We start from the raw sequence: 12,143 nt of genomic DNA, 5'->3' as shown, positions 1-12,143 counted from the left end.
TTTCCCTTTTCTGTCTACCTAAACCTTTAGAGGTACCTTAGCTGTATGAGCTTGGCTTTCCAGGCCAACTCTCAAGCAGCACTGCTTGTAGCAGAGCCCGTCAGATAGTGGTACACAGCTTGTTTAAGAGGAAAGAAGTCACAGATACGTGCCAACAGCCCTCAGTTTAAGTAGTGGCACTTTCAACAAATAGTGACTTCCTTTTTCTCTAGAAGGCATCTGGCCTGAGGTAAAACAAGATCCCAGATATATCCATTCTGCTGTTACGCCAAATAAACAAATGTGGTAACTGACATAAAAGACCAAACAGGGAGAAACAGATTTCAGATTCTGAAGGCACTTGATTGGAGGAGCATTTCTCATAGTGTGATTAGCCCCAGTTCACTGGAGCCGAGACAAAGCGGCCAGCTGAGAAGGCCAGGCTGAGTGCACAGACAGCGAGAGCTGACCAAGCTCAGAGAAAGGCAGAATACAGTCCCATAAAGCTCCCATAACCTTTGGCTTCCACCTGCTCCCTCTCCCACACGGGCAGAGAGAGAACTGCTCAGAGAGGGCGGAGGTGTCTGAGGTATGTGCAACGTGGCTGTGGTGACGCACCAGCACGGAGCTCTGTCTGCCTCTGCACAGCAGATGACCAGGCTAAGCTTGCAGCCCCAGCAGGCGAGCGGTGTTGAGCACATCATCTCTTGTCAGGTAGCAGCCGCACAGCTGGCGGTACCCCGTGAAGGCTTCCCGCCCATGCAGCACACGCCAGTTATCGATGAACAGCGCCTGCGCGGGAAGAAGAAAGGCCAACAGAGCAGGGTGAGCACCGCGCCGAGCCAGGAGCCCCTGACGTGACAGGCTGGAGATCCCAACCTGGAAGAGTAGGTAGGGATACACCACCATCCTCCCAGTTCAACGCTGTCAGACACAGCACATGAGACTACAGGTCAATTTTTTATGTGATCTAGTATGTATGTCGCACCTGATGCCAGCAGCTCTGCTGCTAACCATAGCGTAAAACAACACCTAGCAATGTACTTCCAATTTTTTTTTTCTTTTTTTCTTTCTTTATTTTTTTTTTTTTTGCCAAAAATGTTAGCTCATAGTTTACCAACAAGAGAAAATGGCCACCATCAGCCTCTAAGGTCATTTCCACAGACATCCTTGAGAACAGAGATGTGCTGGGGCTTTCTGACATGAATACTTCTGCTTCACTTTCACTTTTGGGGCCCAAGCTGAATATAGACCCTGCAGTAATAAAACTTCTTCAAGCAGGCACAGCTGGTAGATGAAAACATACCCTGTAACACCTCTAAGCATACAACTGCAGCTCTAGCTTTTCTAAAACTGCACCCAGCATCAGCCTTTCCAACTCAGGGCAGAGCTTTTATTCTCTTCACACCAAGATGTGCTAAGGCATTTCTGGGACAGTGAGGAGATTCCCAGGCCTCCTGTGATTCACCAGCAATGCTACGATTCAAATATAACCTCAAAACAGAAGTAAATTTGGCACCCCACTTGTATTCTTTATGCTTCCATTAAAATATGTTCTGCTTCTGGAAGAAGTCAGAGGCTGAGCACAAACTGCTCCCAGCCTTCCTGCCTCTGGAGGTCCTCCTTCAGAGTGACTGGAAAGATCTTTTGAATTAATTACTTCTATCTTGCCGGGAAGCTAATATTCTTTCACAACAGTAAGTACACATACAGACTGGAGAGGCCAGTACTAGAATACAAAGCACACAAAAACAGCTGTGAAGAGCTGCAGTACAAGGAGTGAAACATTAGCTTCAGTGGCAACAAGCTTGCACATCCATAGAAGCATCCTGCTTCCCTGCCCATACCAAACACACAAGTCTCCAACTCCAAAGTCCTACCTTGCCTGGCTTCAGTTTGACCCACAGTTCATTCTCCGGTCTCCTGAGCTCAGTGGTGAGTGTGCGGTGAGCAGTGTACCAACGATTCACAACATCATAAGGCACAGTGTTGATGACTGCACGGTCATAGTTATTGTATCTAGAAAGAAAGAAGAGGAAAAAATCACTTCTGTGGTCCCATGTGCACAGTGCAGCCACATGTTTCTAGAGGGAATCTCAGGAGCCATAAGATTAGTCAGTATTGAAGAAGGCAACAGTGATGAGTACAGAGCTCATGCAGCAAACATTTGGAGCAAGGAGGAGTTTGCTGTTAAGTCTAACACGGTTTTTGCTGCTTTTCACAGAAGGGTGCCCTGCACTTTCTCAGCAGCGGAGAAAAAGGTGAGAATGAAAGCGAAGCCCACCAGCACTGAGATATTAAAAACTTCTTTCCTTCCAAGAAACAAAGCCCACACAATCTAGAAGTTAGCTGTCTGGTCAGCCAGTAGCTTCACACTATTAAAGAAAGGCCAGGATTTAAACAGAGGCAGGCTGCAACAGGTGCACCAGCTACAGACAGGACTAAGGGTTTTTCTGAATAAAATTGCAGTCAGTTAGTGCTAAGCCAAGCTGTAACTTCAAAAGAGCAGCAGTGGTTCTTACACATTCTTGAAAACATCACACTGCAGAACCCAAAAGGAAATGCATGGTGTTTTTGTGGTCCCCAGCCCACCCTCCCCGAAACATGCAATGGTTTTCCATTGAAGCTGTCTTCTGGAAAATCACTACAGTCTGCCCAACCCCATCTCCTCCCATCTTTATTCTGATGTTACCTGATCAGGTAAAGCTCATTGTTCCAGGGATAGACGTTGAGGACTGGCCCAACTCCGATCATGTGGTTGTGACAATCTCCCACATTCTCAATGTACTCATGCTTCAGTGGCACCTTACTTAGCAGCTCAAACTGATCAGGTGCTTGCCGGAGAACCTGCTCCGCTGCATAGAAGCCATCCACCAGCAGTGTACGCCCTCCTGTCCCCTCATGCTTGAGGCAGTGAAACACTTGGATGCTGCACGGGTGAGAGCACAAGGGGAAAGACTTCAGCTGCCTGTCCTGTCAAGAAAATGCACTCCCTGTGGACCCAGAACAATGCAGATAGATACAACACCTCTCTCTAGTGGTACTTGTTGTGACAAGTGTCTCACAACAATTTGTTTCACTAAGACCTGACAGGGAATGAAGACAGCCCATAGAAGCTTCCATATAAGGATACCCCTCCCTAGCAGGAAGCTGTCCAATTCAGCTGAACAGCTTTTGCTCTTTTCTGAAATTTCTGAAGTTTCTTTCTTCCCCTTCATCCAAGCACGTCAGACCTTGTATTACTAGGGACAGCTAGCAGCTGCCTGGAGTCACATACTGTCAGTTATCACAGTGTATCAACTTCACTTATCAGAAAGTCAAATGTAACCTTTCAGGGCAGCCTTTATCTCCTCATCTTCCTTTGAGGCCTCTTAACCCCACAGCAAGTGATCTGGCAGATGCTCCTAACTACATCTCACCAGTACCTTTTCATATGGACTCTAATTGTCCTTTATATCCACAGAAGGATCAGAATAATTACAGCAAGTCAGTCCACAAGTGCAGGAGCACAGGTTGCCCAACCCCTCGTGGCTCTGTGCTTTCGAGGCAATAGTCTCCTCCTGCAGCTCAGGGCAGTAAGTTCTTCACTGCCTGGTGAGATAACACTGCACACTCTCCCGTGTCTTGGGGATTTTCTCTCCTCTACCCTTTGTAGTAATTTAACCTGAGACTTGTTAGATCTGGTTGATTTTACCCAATGCAGTGGGGAAAGCAGTCATTCAAATAAACACGTCTTTCTTGAAAAACACCTCACTTCCTTTAGAAGCAGGTCAAAGACAGTTTAAAGTGTTTAAAACATTTCAGAATAAGCCTCCAACAGTCTGAGAAAGGATTTCTGGCAGAGATACGTGCTCAGGAAAGTCAGAAATTCATGTTTTACCTGCACAGCCACAGTCTGCAAGCATTAATAGTTAGCCCACTAGCCTAGTCCACACTGCCATGGCTTGATACATTTCATTTTGCTGCAGATTAGAATATACCTATCCAAAAGAAAGGTATAGAAATAGCTAATGAGCTCTGCAGTTCTCACAATAAGCAGTTCAATTAAAGTACAACTGTAGGCTGAAGCTCTGATTACTAATTAATTTTTATTTGATTGCTGGGGAGATTCTGTGAGCTCTTGAGCAAGTCAAGCAAGCAGGTAACTGCACAAGCCACAAAAGCACCTGGTTTCTACAATCAGCTGTTCACTGGAAACAAGTAAGCCAACCTGAAGCACATGGCAGGATTTAAGTTTCATACAGACATACTTCTAGCTACACAGAGCACACTAGAAACTGCTTACTTTGCTCCTGACACCTAGCTGCTTCAGAACAAATGCTGCCACCCAAACTCTGTGCTAGGTTGGGCACAGGCAAGCAGGTGCCTCCTTGGCAGCACTAAGGTAGCACTTTTCCTGCTAGTGTGAACTGCTCTGAAATCCATGTTCTGCCAGAACACCTCCATGACTTGGTCCTCATCTGTTCTACCAAGTCTGCCTAACAAAACGTTCCCATTACAATGCTCAGGACCTCATTAGGAACACCCTCATTAGGAAGAGCTAATCCTACTATAAGGCAGGAGGCTTGGACAAGATGACTTCTGGCCTCTGTAGTCCTACAAAATCACCATGCTTCCATCAGTTTCAACCCCAGGGCCTTTTCATGACTTCCACCTTGACTGATATGAAAGCAAATAAAAAAAAAATTAATAATAATTACGGATGAAATTAAGCCTTCTGTGCTTCAATGTGAACCAGGATCAGGGCTGCTGCCTCTCTTTCTCCAACTGGGTACAGAACTTGTGGCCCATAGGCTATACTGGAAAAGCAGTCTGCAGATTTGCATTTGAGAAATGTTACAGCTACAAACTTTTTTTTTTAAATGTTTAAAGCACAGACAAGTGTAAACTTTGAAGGGCTAGATTAGCCCTTCTTACAGGGTTGAATTACTGCCAAAATACAAATCCCAACCAGTCTGAAGCAGAGCATCTGCAGAGGGCAGATAGGAGGGCAGCACAAACCTCTGGTGCCGCTCATGCAGCCGGGGAGAATAGAAACAGATAGTGCAGGCTGTGCCAAGACAGGCTGCTCCCTCCTTCCCCAGGGGCTACCACTAGGAGCACTCTGCCAGCAAAACACAGTGCTGATGTGGACAAGGAGGACTTGCCCAGGTCAGCACAATTAAGGTGAAGCTTAAAAACCTCCTTCATTGCCTGCATTCTGGAAGACCTGGGAGTTTCAAACATTGGGCACCTACAGACTACCTCACTTCAAAGGAACCAAGCCAGATCCAGAATTACTGTGTGACTAGCAACACTACATCACATCAACAGCACTGGAAACAATCAAGTCTAAACTGCATCACTGTGAATCACTCCTGCCTTCTGTGCCGAGTGTCTGTGAACCAGCAACAGCACATACCCACAGGGCTCCTGGAAGTAGGTTGTGTCAGTGTGCCGATCCAGAGCCAGTTTTGTGTAGGCAGTGTCGCCCCGGGAGAAATCAGAGGTGAAGTACCACATTCTGCCATAGATGGTCTCCCTGCAAAAGAGGTGGGCAGTTATCACACCTGAGTGCTGCAGGGATCAGTACTGTTGTACAACAGATCCACTCGTGCACTCATCTCACCCATCTCACATAGAGAGCAAGTCTTACTTCTCCTCCACAAATACAGATCTTCCTTTTACTCCAAAGATGAATCCCAACCAAATCATGGGAAGACTGAGCAACATCAGAAATTACCAGAGTGCAGCTAGCATTTGTTTGTACCCACTGTGGGTACAATTCCTTTCTTTCTTAAAAAGACCTGGAGTTTCCACCGACCTCTCCCTGTAATGTGCATGGCAGAGTTTGGAGAAGGAAAGGACCCAGAAGAGACAAACAATACTCAAGGGCTACAGGATGAGGGTACAGATCTGGAGGAAAATGTGGGATGGATATTTCTCAGAGCCCTTAATTTCTATTTGCAGTGGCTATTCATCAACAGAAATAGGAATCCCTCCTCTTCTAATGGCCAAAGGCAAGCTAAGATGTTTCTGCAGCTTGGATAAAACTTGAAACTCAAACCCAGGCTTGCCATGTTATTGGTGTGTTTTAAACAAACACAGAAGAAACGTTTCCCAGTATTTTTCTTTAGCAAGAGTTACAAATTGTTTTTGATCTCCCTTGGCTCCCAGGGCCAGGGCTGCCCTCTTAACCTTTCAAGTCACAACAGGAAATCTCTCTCTTTGCAAAGCTCAAGTCTTCCCAGACAGGCTGCTTCCTTCAGTTACTCCTCTCAGTGCAGAGTCCCACTATCACAAAAGTCACTGTATGCTCCTGAGGCAGATCTAACCTAGTAACTCTGGCTGCCCCCCAAAAAGGAGCCAGATCCCACTGTACAATACTCCATCTCTGTCCATGTGGCCAGAGACTGCAGAAGACCCAGATCCTTTGTGTGCAGAACATGCAACAGTGCACAATACAAGGGCAGCACCTTTCCATACAAAAAGGAAATAACAGCTTATCATTCCCAGTTCTACAAAGCTGTCCGTGGCCTTCCTGGGGAACTACTGGTTACCTGATTAAACTGATCCTTTCTGCTAAGATTTGTGTGTCCTCTTTGGTGGGAGTGACATTCTCAACAAAAGCAATCCCATACAGAAGGAAGTTCTGCAGGAACTCCTTCAGCCCCTCGTCCGTCTCCAGGAAACTCCGGCAGTCAACAGAGGGGACCTGGGCTTGGCGGTAGATTTCTGCATTCCAGAGGATCCGTGGGTGCATGACCTGCTGCTTCTGCCCCTCGTAGCTGTTCTTCACCAGCCACTGCAGCCCATACCGTGTAACATGTCCATCCGGCCCTGTGACACGTGAGGACAGTCAGTCATTGCAATGAACAGCCTGCAATTACAGCCAGTGCAACATCAACCTAGGACAGTCCTTCCTCTTTTTATTTTGCCTAATAACATCATATTTTGGCTGGTATCAAGAGAAAAGAATGTATTCGATTTAGGCCACAAGTACTAAAAGTATTGCCAACAACTCCAAATTCAGAGCCAAGAGCTTCTATTTCAGTAGTTTTGCTCTCAAGTGACAGGAAAAGTCCATGGAAAAGTCAAGCACTGATGACTAGACCATAAATGAAGGTACCATAGATGAAAGCAAACTGCAGCAAAAGGAAGAAAGCAGCAGGGAGAATGGACATAAGGTATGAGTTCTGATAAGGAACATCAGTTCAAATAAAGCAGAGTAAAGAAAAAGTGAACCAGTTCTTGATATGTTCACTATTTGCATTCCTGCCACATTCCTGCAGTAAACTACACAGATGCTGGAGATGCGCACATCTCTAACCAAGAGGAGAGAGAGAATGTAAGCAGGGGAAGAAACAGACATAAATAAGACTGAGGCGTGTTTACAGAAACAGCTCTACTCAGAACAGCAGTGTTTAAAACCTGCTTACAGCTAAGCCTCCTCCCAAAACAGCTCCTGATTTAGAGATAAGGTTTCCTGGGAGAAGATAGCCTTAGGAGTGGGATCTATCAACCAGCCCCACTCCAACCAGGGCTGCTCATTGACAGACAGGGTGCAGGTGCTTTGGAACTCACACGTGAGGAAAAGCGTGGTCTCATCCACTCGGACAGCCTTGGGCTTGATGCTGAGGTCCACACTAGCCGTGTCCAAGCTGCGCTGGTTTGTCTTGGCGTTGTAGCAGGAAGCTGAGCGGCAGTGGTCCCGCAGCCAGACGAAATCAAAGCGCATCAAGGTGTTTGCATACCTGAGCTCTGCCAAAAGTCACGGGCACAGAAGATGCATTGGTTTGAACAGTATGGAAAAAAAAAAAAGCCACAAAGAGCCTACAGGTTAGGACACACTTATAGGAGATGCAGAGCCTGTTCGACTTAGCAGCTGTTTGTGCAAGTTAGCTTATCACGTGATGACCAGGCAAAAGATCTCAAGCAAAGAGCATCACTGGCAGTGACTCTGCCATGGTCTCCTGTCTTACTACGTCCACAGTCTCATCCTGCAACAGGAAGCAGCGTGGTTAACAAACATGCCTACGCCTACCTTCTCTCTTCGATGGATAGTAAATTCAGAGCTACGCAGCAGCTGCTGTACATAACAAGGTTCCCCGTGCCCATGTAGCTGCAGATCTCATTGCACAAGCACAGGTAAGAACCAGCCAAATATTCTAAACTACACACACATTACAAACAACATCACGACCTCTAATTCCCACTTAGCATTCAAGTCCTCGCCTTCTTGCTCCCTCCAGAGAAAGCTTAGGAACACTGAAAGTCCTTTAGAGGAAAATCAGAGCTGGCACAGGTAGTAGGAGAGCCCTTCCTGCCCATCTTTGAAATCCAAGTATCTATGTGGTAAAACAATATTCTTTCTTAGAGGACCACTATGTTGGATAAAATATTAAGCAATTCCCTTTTGAGACAGGATTACAAGAGACTCTAGAGTAGCAACGCCTTCTAACCAGCCTCAGCAGACATCATAAGGCAGAGGCTGGGCAGCTGCAGGTGACAAAGACCATGGGTAAATGTGTCTCAGTTATTAAGCTGAGTCCAAGAAAAAAAAAAAAAACAACAAAACCCACCCCCAAAAAAACAAAGGACAAATTGACCTCAGACTGCATTTATAACTTTTACTTCACACACAGGCACTCATTCTTTGCTTTTCCCTTCAGCAGTCTCACAGGGAGAAACAACTTGCACCAAAAAGGCTTGCTCATGCCATCCAGACACACAAACAGGTTGCCTACAAGCCTGCTCTCACCTACTCTGTTTCAAAGATTGGTGTTTTAAGGAAAAACTGCAAGTGAGGACAACGCAGAGAGCTGGGACATACACTGAACCAGCCATCCCATCTGTAAGACATAATGAACAACTGGCAGACAGGGCAAGGTTCAGCTGCAAGGTTCAGGAATCACTTACTTTTCAAGTTAGCACTGCCTCACTTATTATAAAAGACTTACTGCCAGCAGACAAACCTGCTCCATCCTGCCTTTGCTAATTCCCAAAGGGAACACGCCAATTCCAGCCACATCTCTCTAAAAAACAAGGGTTGTTTCAGAAGGGAATCACTACTGGAGAAACACATTCAGGAAAAATCTTGCTTCTCTTCCCCCAGAGACCCAAAAACAGGCTTAAAAGCACACACCTACCTAAATGATCACCGTGTAACTGCCAGGCACAGCTGAGGGACTCTGGGGCTGTGTGATGCCAGCGAGCCACAGCAGCAGTGAAGGTCCTCCTGCCGCAGGACAGCCCCAGCAAGTGACGTCTGGTGTGTTGGCAAGGCACGCTGAGCAGGCACGCCAGCCTCCGGCACCACATCCTGAACAGCCAGGAGAAGGAGGAGAACAAAGTGAGTCAGCTGTACTGCTGTTCTGGGTAAAAACATATAGAGCATGCAGCCAACTCCATGCAACGGGTGCTGTACCCTTGCGTAGGTCAGCTACAGTGAACACTTTCGTAGACACCACCGCTACCAAAGACGATGAAGACGGCAAGTGAAGACTCCTAAAAACCCCGAAAACTGAGTGCAATGGAAACAGCAGGGAATTCAGCATTAGAGCAGGTGATGAATTTTTAAAACAAATAAGCTAATCCAATCACAGAACATCAGTTGGAAATAGGAGGAGAAACAAGGACATCTTATTTTGTGATCAACATTAACTCCAGCAGAAAATTGCCCTGAGAAGAAACAGATAAGATCCCGAGATTGATCAGGCAAAGCACTTCCAGAAGAGACAGCTGGGTGTTCGAAGCCCTTGACAAAACACTGGTAAAACCTCATCTGCAGCAAGACTTGTCCTTTCTCTGGTCTTCCCCAAGCTGAATTCCCCCTTGCTGGACAGAGCTGTAATCCTCAGGGAAACGGAGAAAAGTGACCTTGGTTAGGAAAGCAAGTAATAGAGGAATCAAGTAATCAGGTCAGTTCTAGAAAAAGTATGCAGAACAATAAGGAGGAAGAGCTTCTACTGCCAAAGGACACAGCAAGCATGGAAGAGTAACCAGCCACAGTTAACTTTTGACCAGAGATGAGAAGGTGAATTCCAGAGGTTGGTTCATAACAACACTTCAGGATGAAGAACAAAAGCAAAATCCTGCAAGTTTAAAGACATGAAGCCAAAGCCACACTAAGCGCTCTGTCCTGTGCTCATCAAATTCTGGAGGTCAGGCCTAAATCCAGCAGAATTTTAACAATGCTTTGATCTGAAGCACGTTGAAATGCAGTATCACTGAACAAGACACAGGCACAGAAAGAATTTCTTATCCTGCTTTTCTGATTTGCCTTCATTTTCTTATCTGAAGCGTACAGACGTTGGTGCCTCAGCTGTCTAACCTGCTCCTCCACTTCATAGGTGACAGTGCAGAAATGGTGAAAGTTAATAAGAACAGTAAAAACAGCACAGAGGGGGATATTCCCAGAAAATTTGCTGAGTATGAAAAGAGTAGACTGTCAATTCCAGAGGAAAAAAAAAGCAGAAACTGTTTTATAAAGATAATGATATAAGATAATAAACTGCTTTATAAAGATGAAGATGCAGGTCACAGAGTTGTGAAAGGTGCTTGGCTTCAGCCTGTGTACCACTCACTGACAGTTTCAGAGCTGCAGAAAAACGGTTCTGATTTCTGTGGCTGCTAAAATGCAATATGCCATCCTCAGCAGGCTGCATGGAATCCGGCTGTCTTGCAAATCACCTGGATTCAGGTTAGAAGCTCTGTTTTGCTCTGCATGCCAGGCAGAAGAGTGCTGGCTGCTCCTTGCTTTCTGCCTGACACCTGCAGACAGCGAGATCTCTGCTAGCTGATCCTGTGCCCTGCAAAGCTCCTGGATCTCCTTCTAGATGCTGACTGAGCTGCAGCATCCTGAGAATCTCCAGCATCTTCACTGCAGACAAACTGTACACCAGAAAGTCAGGTTTTGCAGAAATAATTTGGCATCTAATTGTGCCAATGTTAAGTTTTGGGAGAATGCTTTACAAACTGAATATAGGAAAAGGAATTAGCCAAATTTGATACATAATGACTAAGTGAAGGAAATCTGCAAGAGGACCTACAGAGAACCAGGAGTCACCAATAATGATCGTTGGGTTTACAAAGTTTAAAGAACTGGGTTAACTCACCAAACCAAGTGTCAACACTCACATTACTTGAAGACTGCTTTGTGAAAGAAGGATGACTCACTCCATTTAGGCTTTTGAATCTCAAGAATATCCACCAATTGAGAGAGGATTAAAAAAAAAAAAGAACCTTGTTTGCACACAGCTGATATCTCCTCGCACAGGACACAAAACTGATAGGAAAAGTTATCCATAAATCCATTTAGAAAGTGGCCTCTGCCTGGGGCAGCTCCAGCCATAGTTATCTCTTTCTGCACATGTTCTTTTTTATCTCTGTCTTCTTCCAGTATCAAAGCTTACCAGAGAATAAACACAGGTAATGGTAAGTGACCCAGATATTTAATCTAATCACAGAGACCTCTTGCTTCTCTGCTGTTCTTCCTGGAAGCAGACACCAGAAACAGCTGAGAGAAGCCATAAATTAAACCTTTCCAAAAGACATTAGAACTAAGAGCACATTAAAAAATTTGTAGAATTAGGGAGAATTTATACATTGCCTTTGAGCTTGTTTAACAAAAGCTAACAACACTCTCCTGGCTGGAATTAGTTACATGAACAGATAATTCTCTCCTCCAGTCCTGCTGCACTTCTGATCTTTATGTTGCCTATGTCACACATACCTTATCTGAGTACCTGTGAAATGCAGCAGCTGCAAGGTCCCAAGACCAGATTTCCCTTCAAATTCACAAAGACCAGGCAGGAGGAAGGAGAGGACACTAAGCTACCCTTCATGTGAAGGCAAGTTGGCTTTGAGATAGGAGAGAGCTTCAATTTCCAACCCTGCCCCTCTGCCAAAGGGAGATGAGACCCCATGCAGACATTATACCCAAAAATATTTGTCTCAACTTATCCAAGAATCCACCAGCTGGTGAATGAGAGACAGGAGCACGCACAGAACCCATGGCAGAGCTGAGCAGAGCTGCAGGAAAGGCAGAAAACTCAAATGTACTGTGATCAGAAGTACAGCACAGGGCTCTGAGGAGAGTAAAGACGAGAGAAGTGAGAGCAGGAGGAAGGAAGAGCGGGCCTCGTCTGTCCAGCAGGTCTCTGACCACAGGGACTGCCCGACCT

The 12,143-nt window shown here is 45.7% G+C and overlaps 1 protein-coding gene across 1 annotated transcript; it reads right to left on the bottom strand.

The window, feature by feature from the left end:
- Positions 1 to 639: 639 nt before the first annotated feature.
- TMLHE (trimethyllysine hydroxylase, epsilon) lies at positions 640 to 9,279 on the bottom strand (the record flags this gene model as incomplete). The annotated part of the gene is made up of 7 exons (XM_079541924.1): positions 640 to 771; positions 1,860 to 1,998; positions 2,672 to 2,908; positions 5,381 to 5,500; positions 6,519 to 6,798; positions 7,543 to 7,719; positions 9,108 to 9,279. 7 exons carry the CDS (start codon positions 9,277 to 9,279, stop codon positions 640 to 642), a joined length of 1,257 nt encoding a protein of 418 aa, XP_079398050.1.
- Positions 9,280 to 12,143: the final 2,864 nt, after the last annotated feature.

Source organism: Tetrao urogallus, assembly GCF_951394365.1.
Source record: "Tetrao urogallus genome assembly, chromosome: 13".
NCBI classification, from domain to species: domain Eukaryota; kingdom Metazoa; phylum Chordata; class Aves; order Galliformes; family Phasianidae; genus Tetrao; species Tetrao urogallus.
The sequence above is the reverse complement of the archived record's forward strand: the minus strand, read 5'-3'. Positions and strand labels throughout refer to the sequence as shown.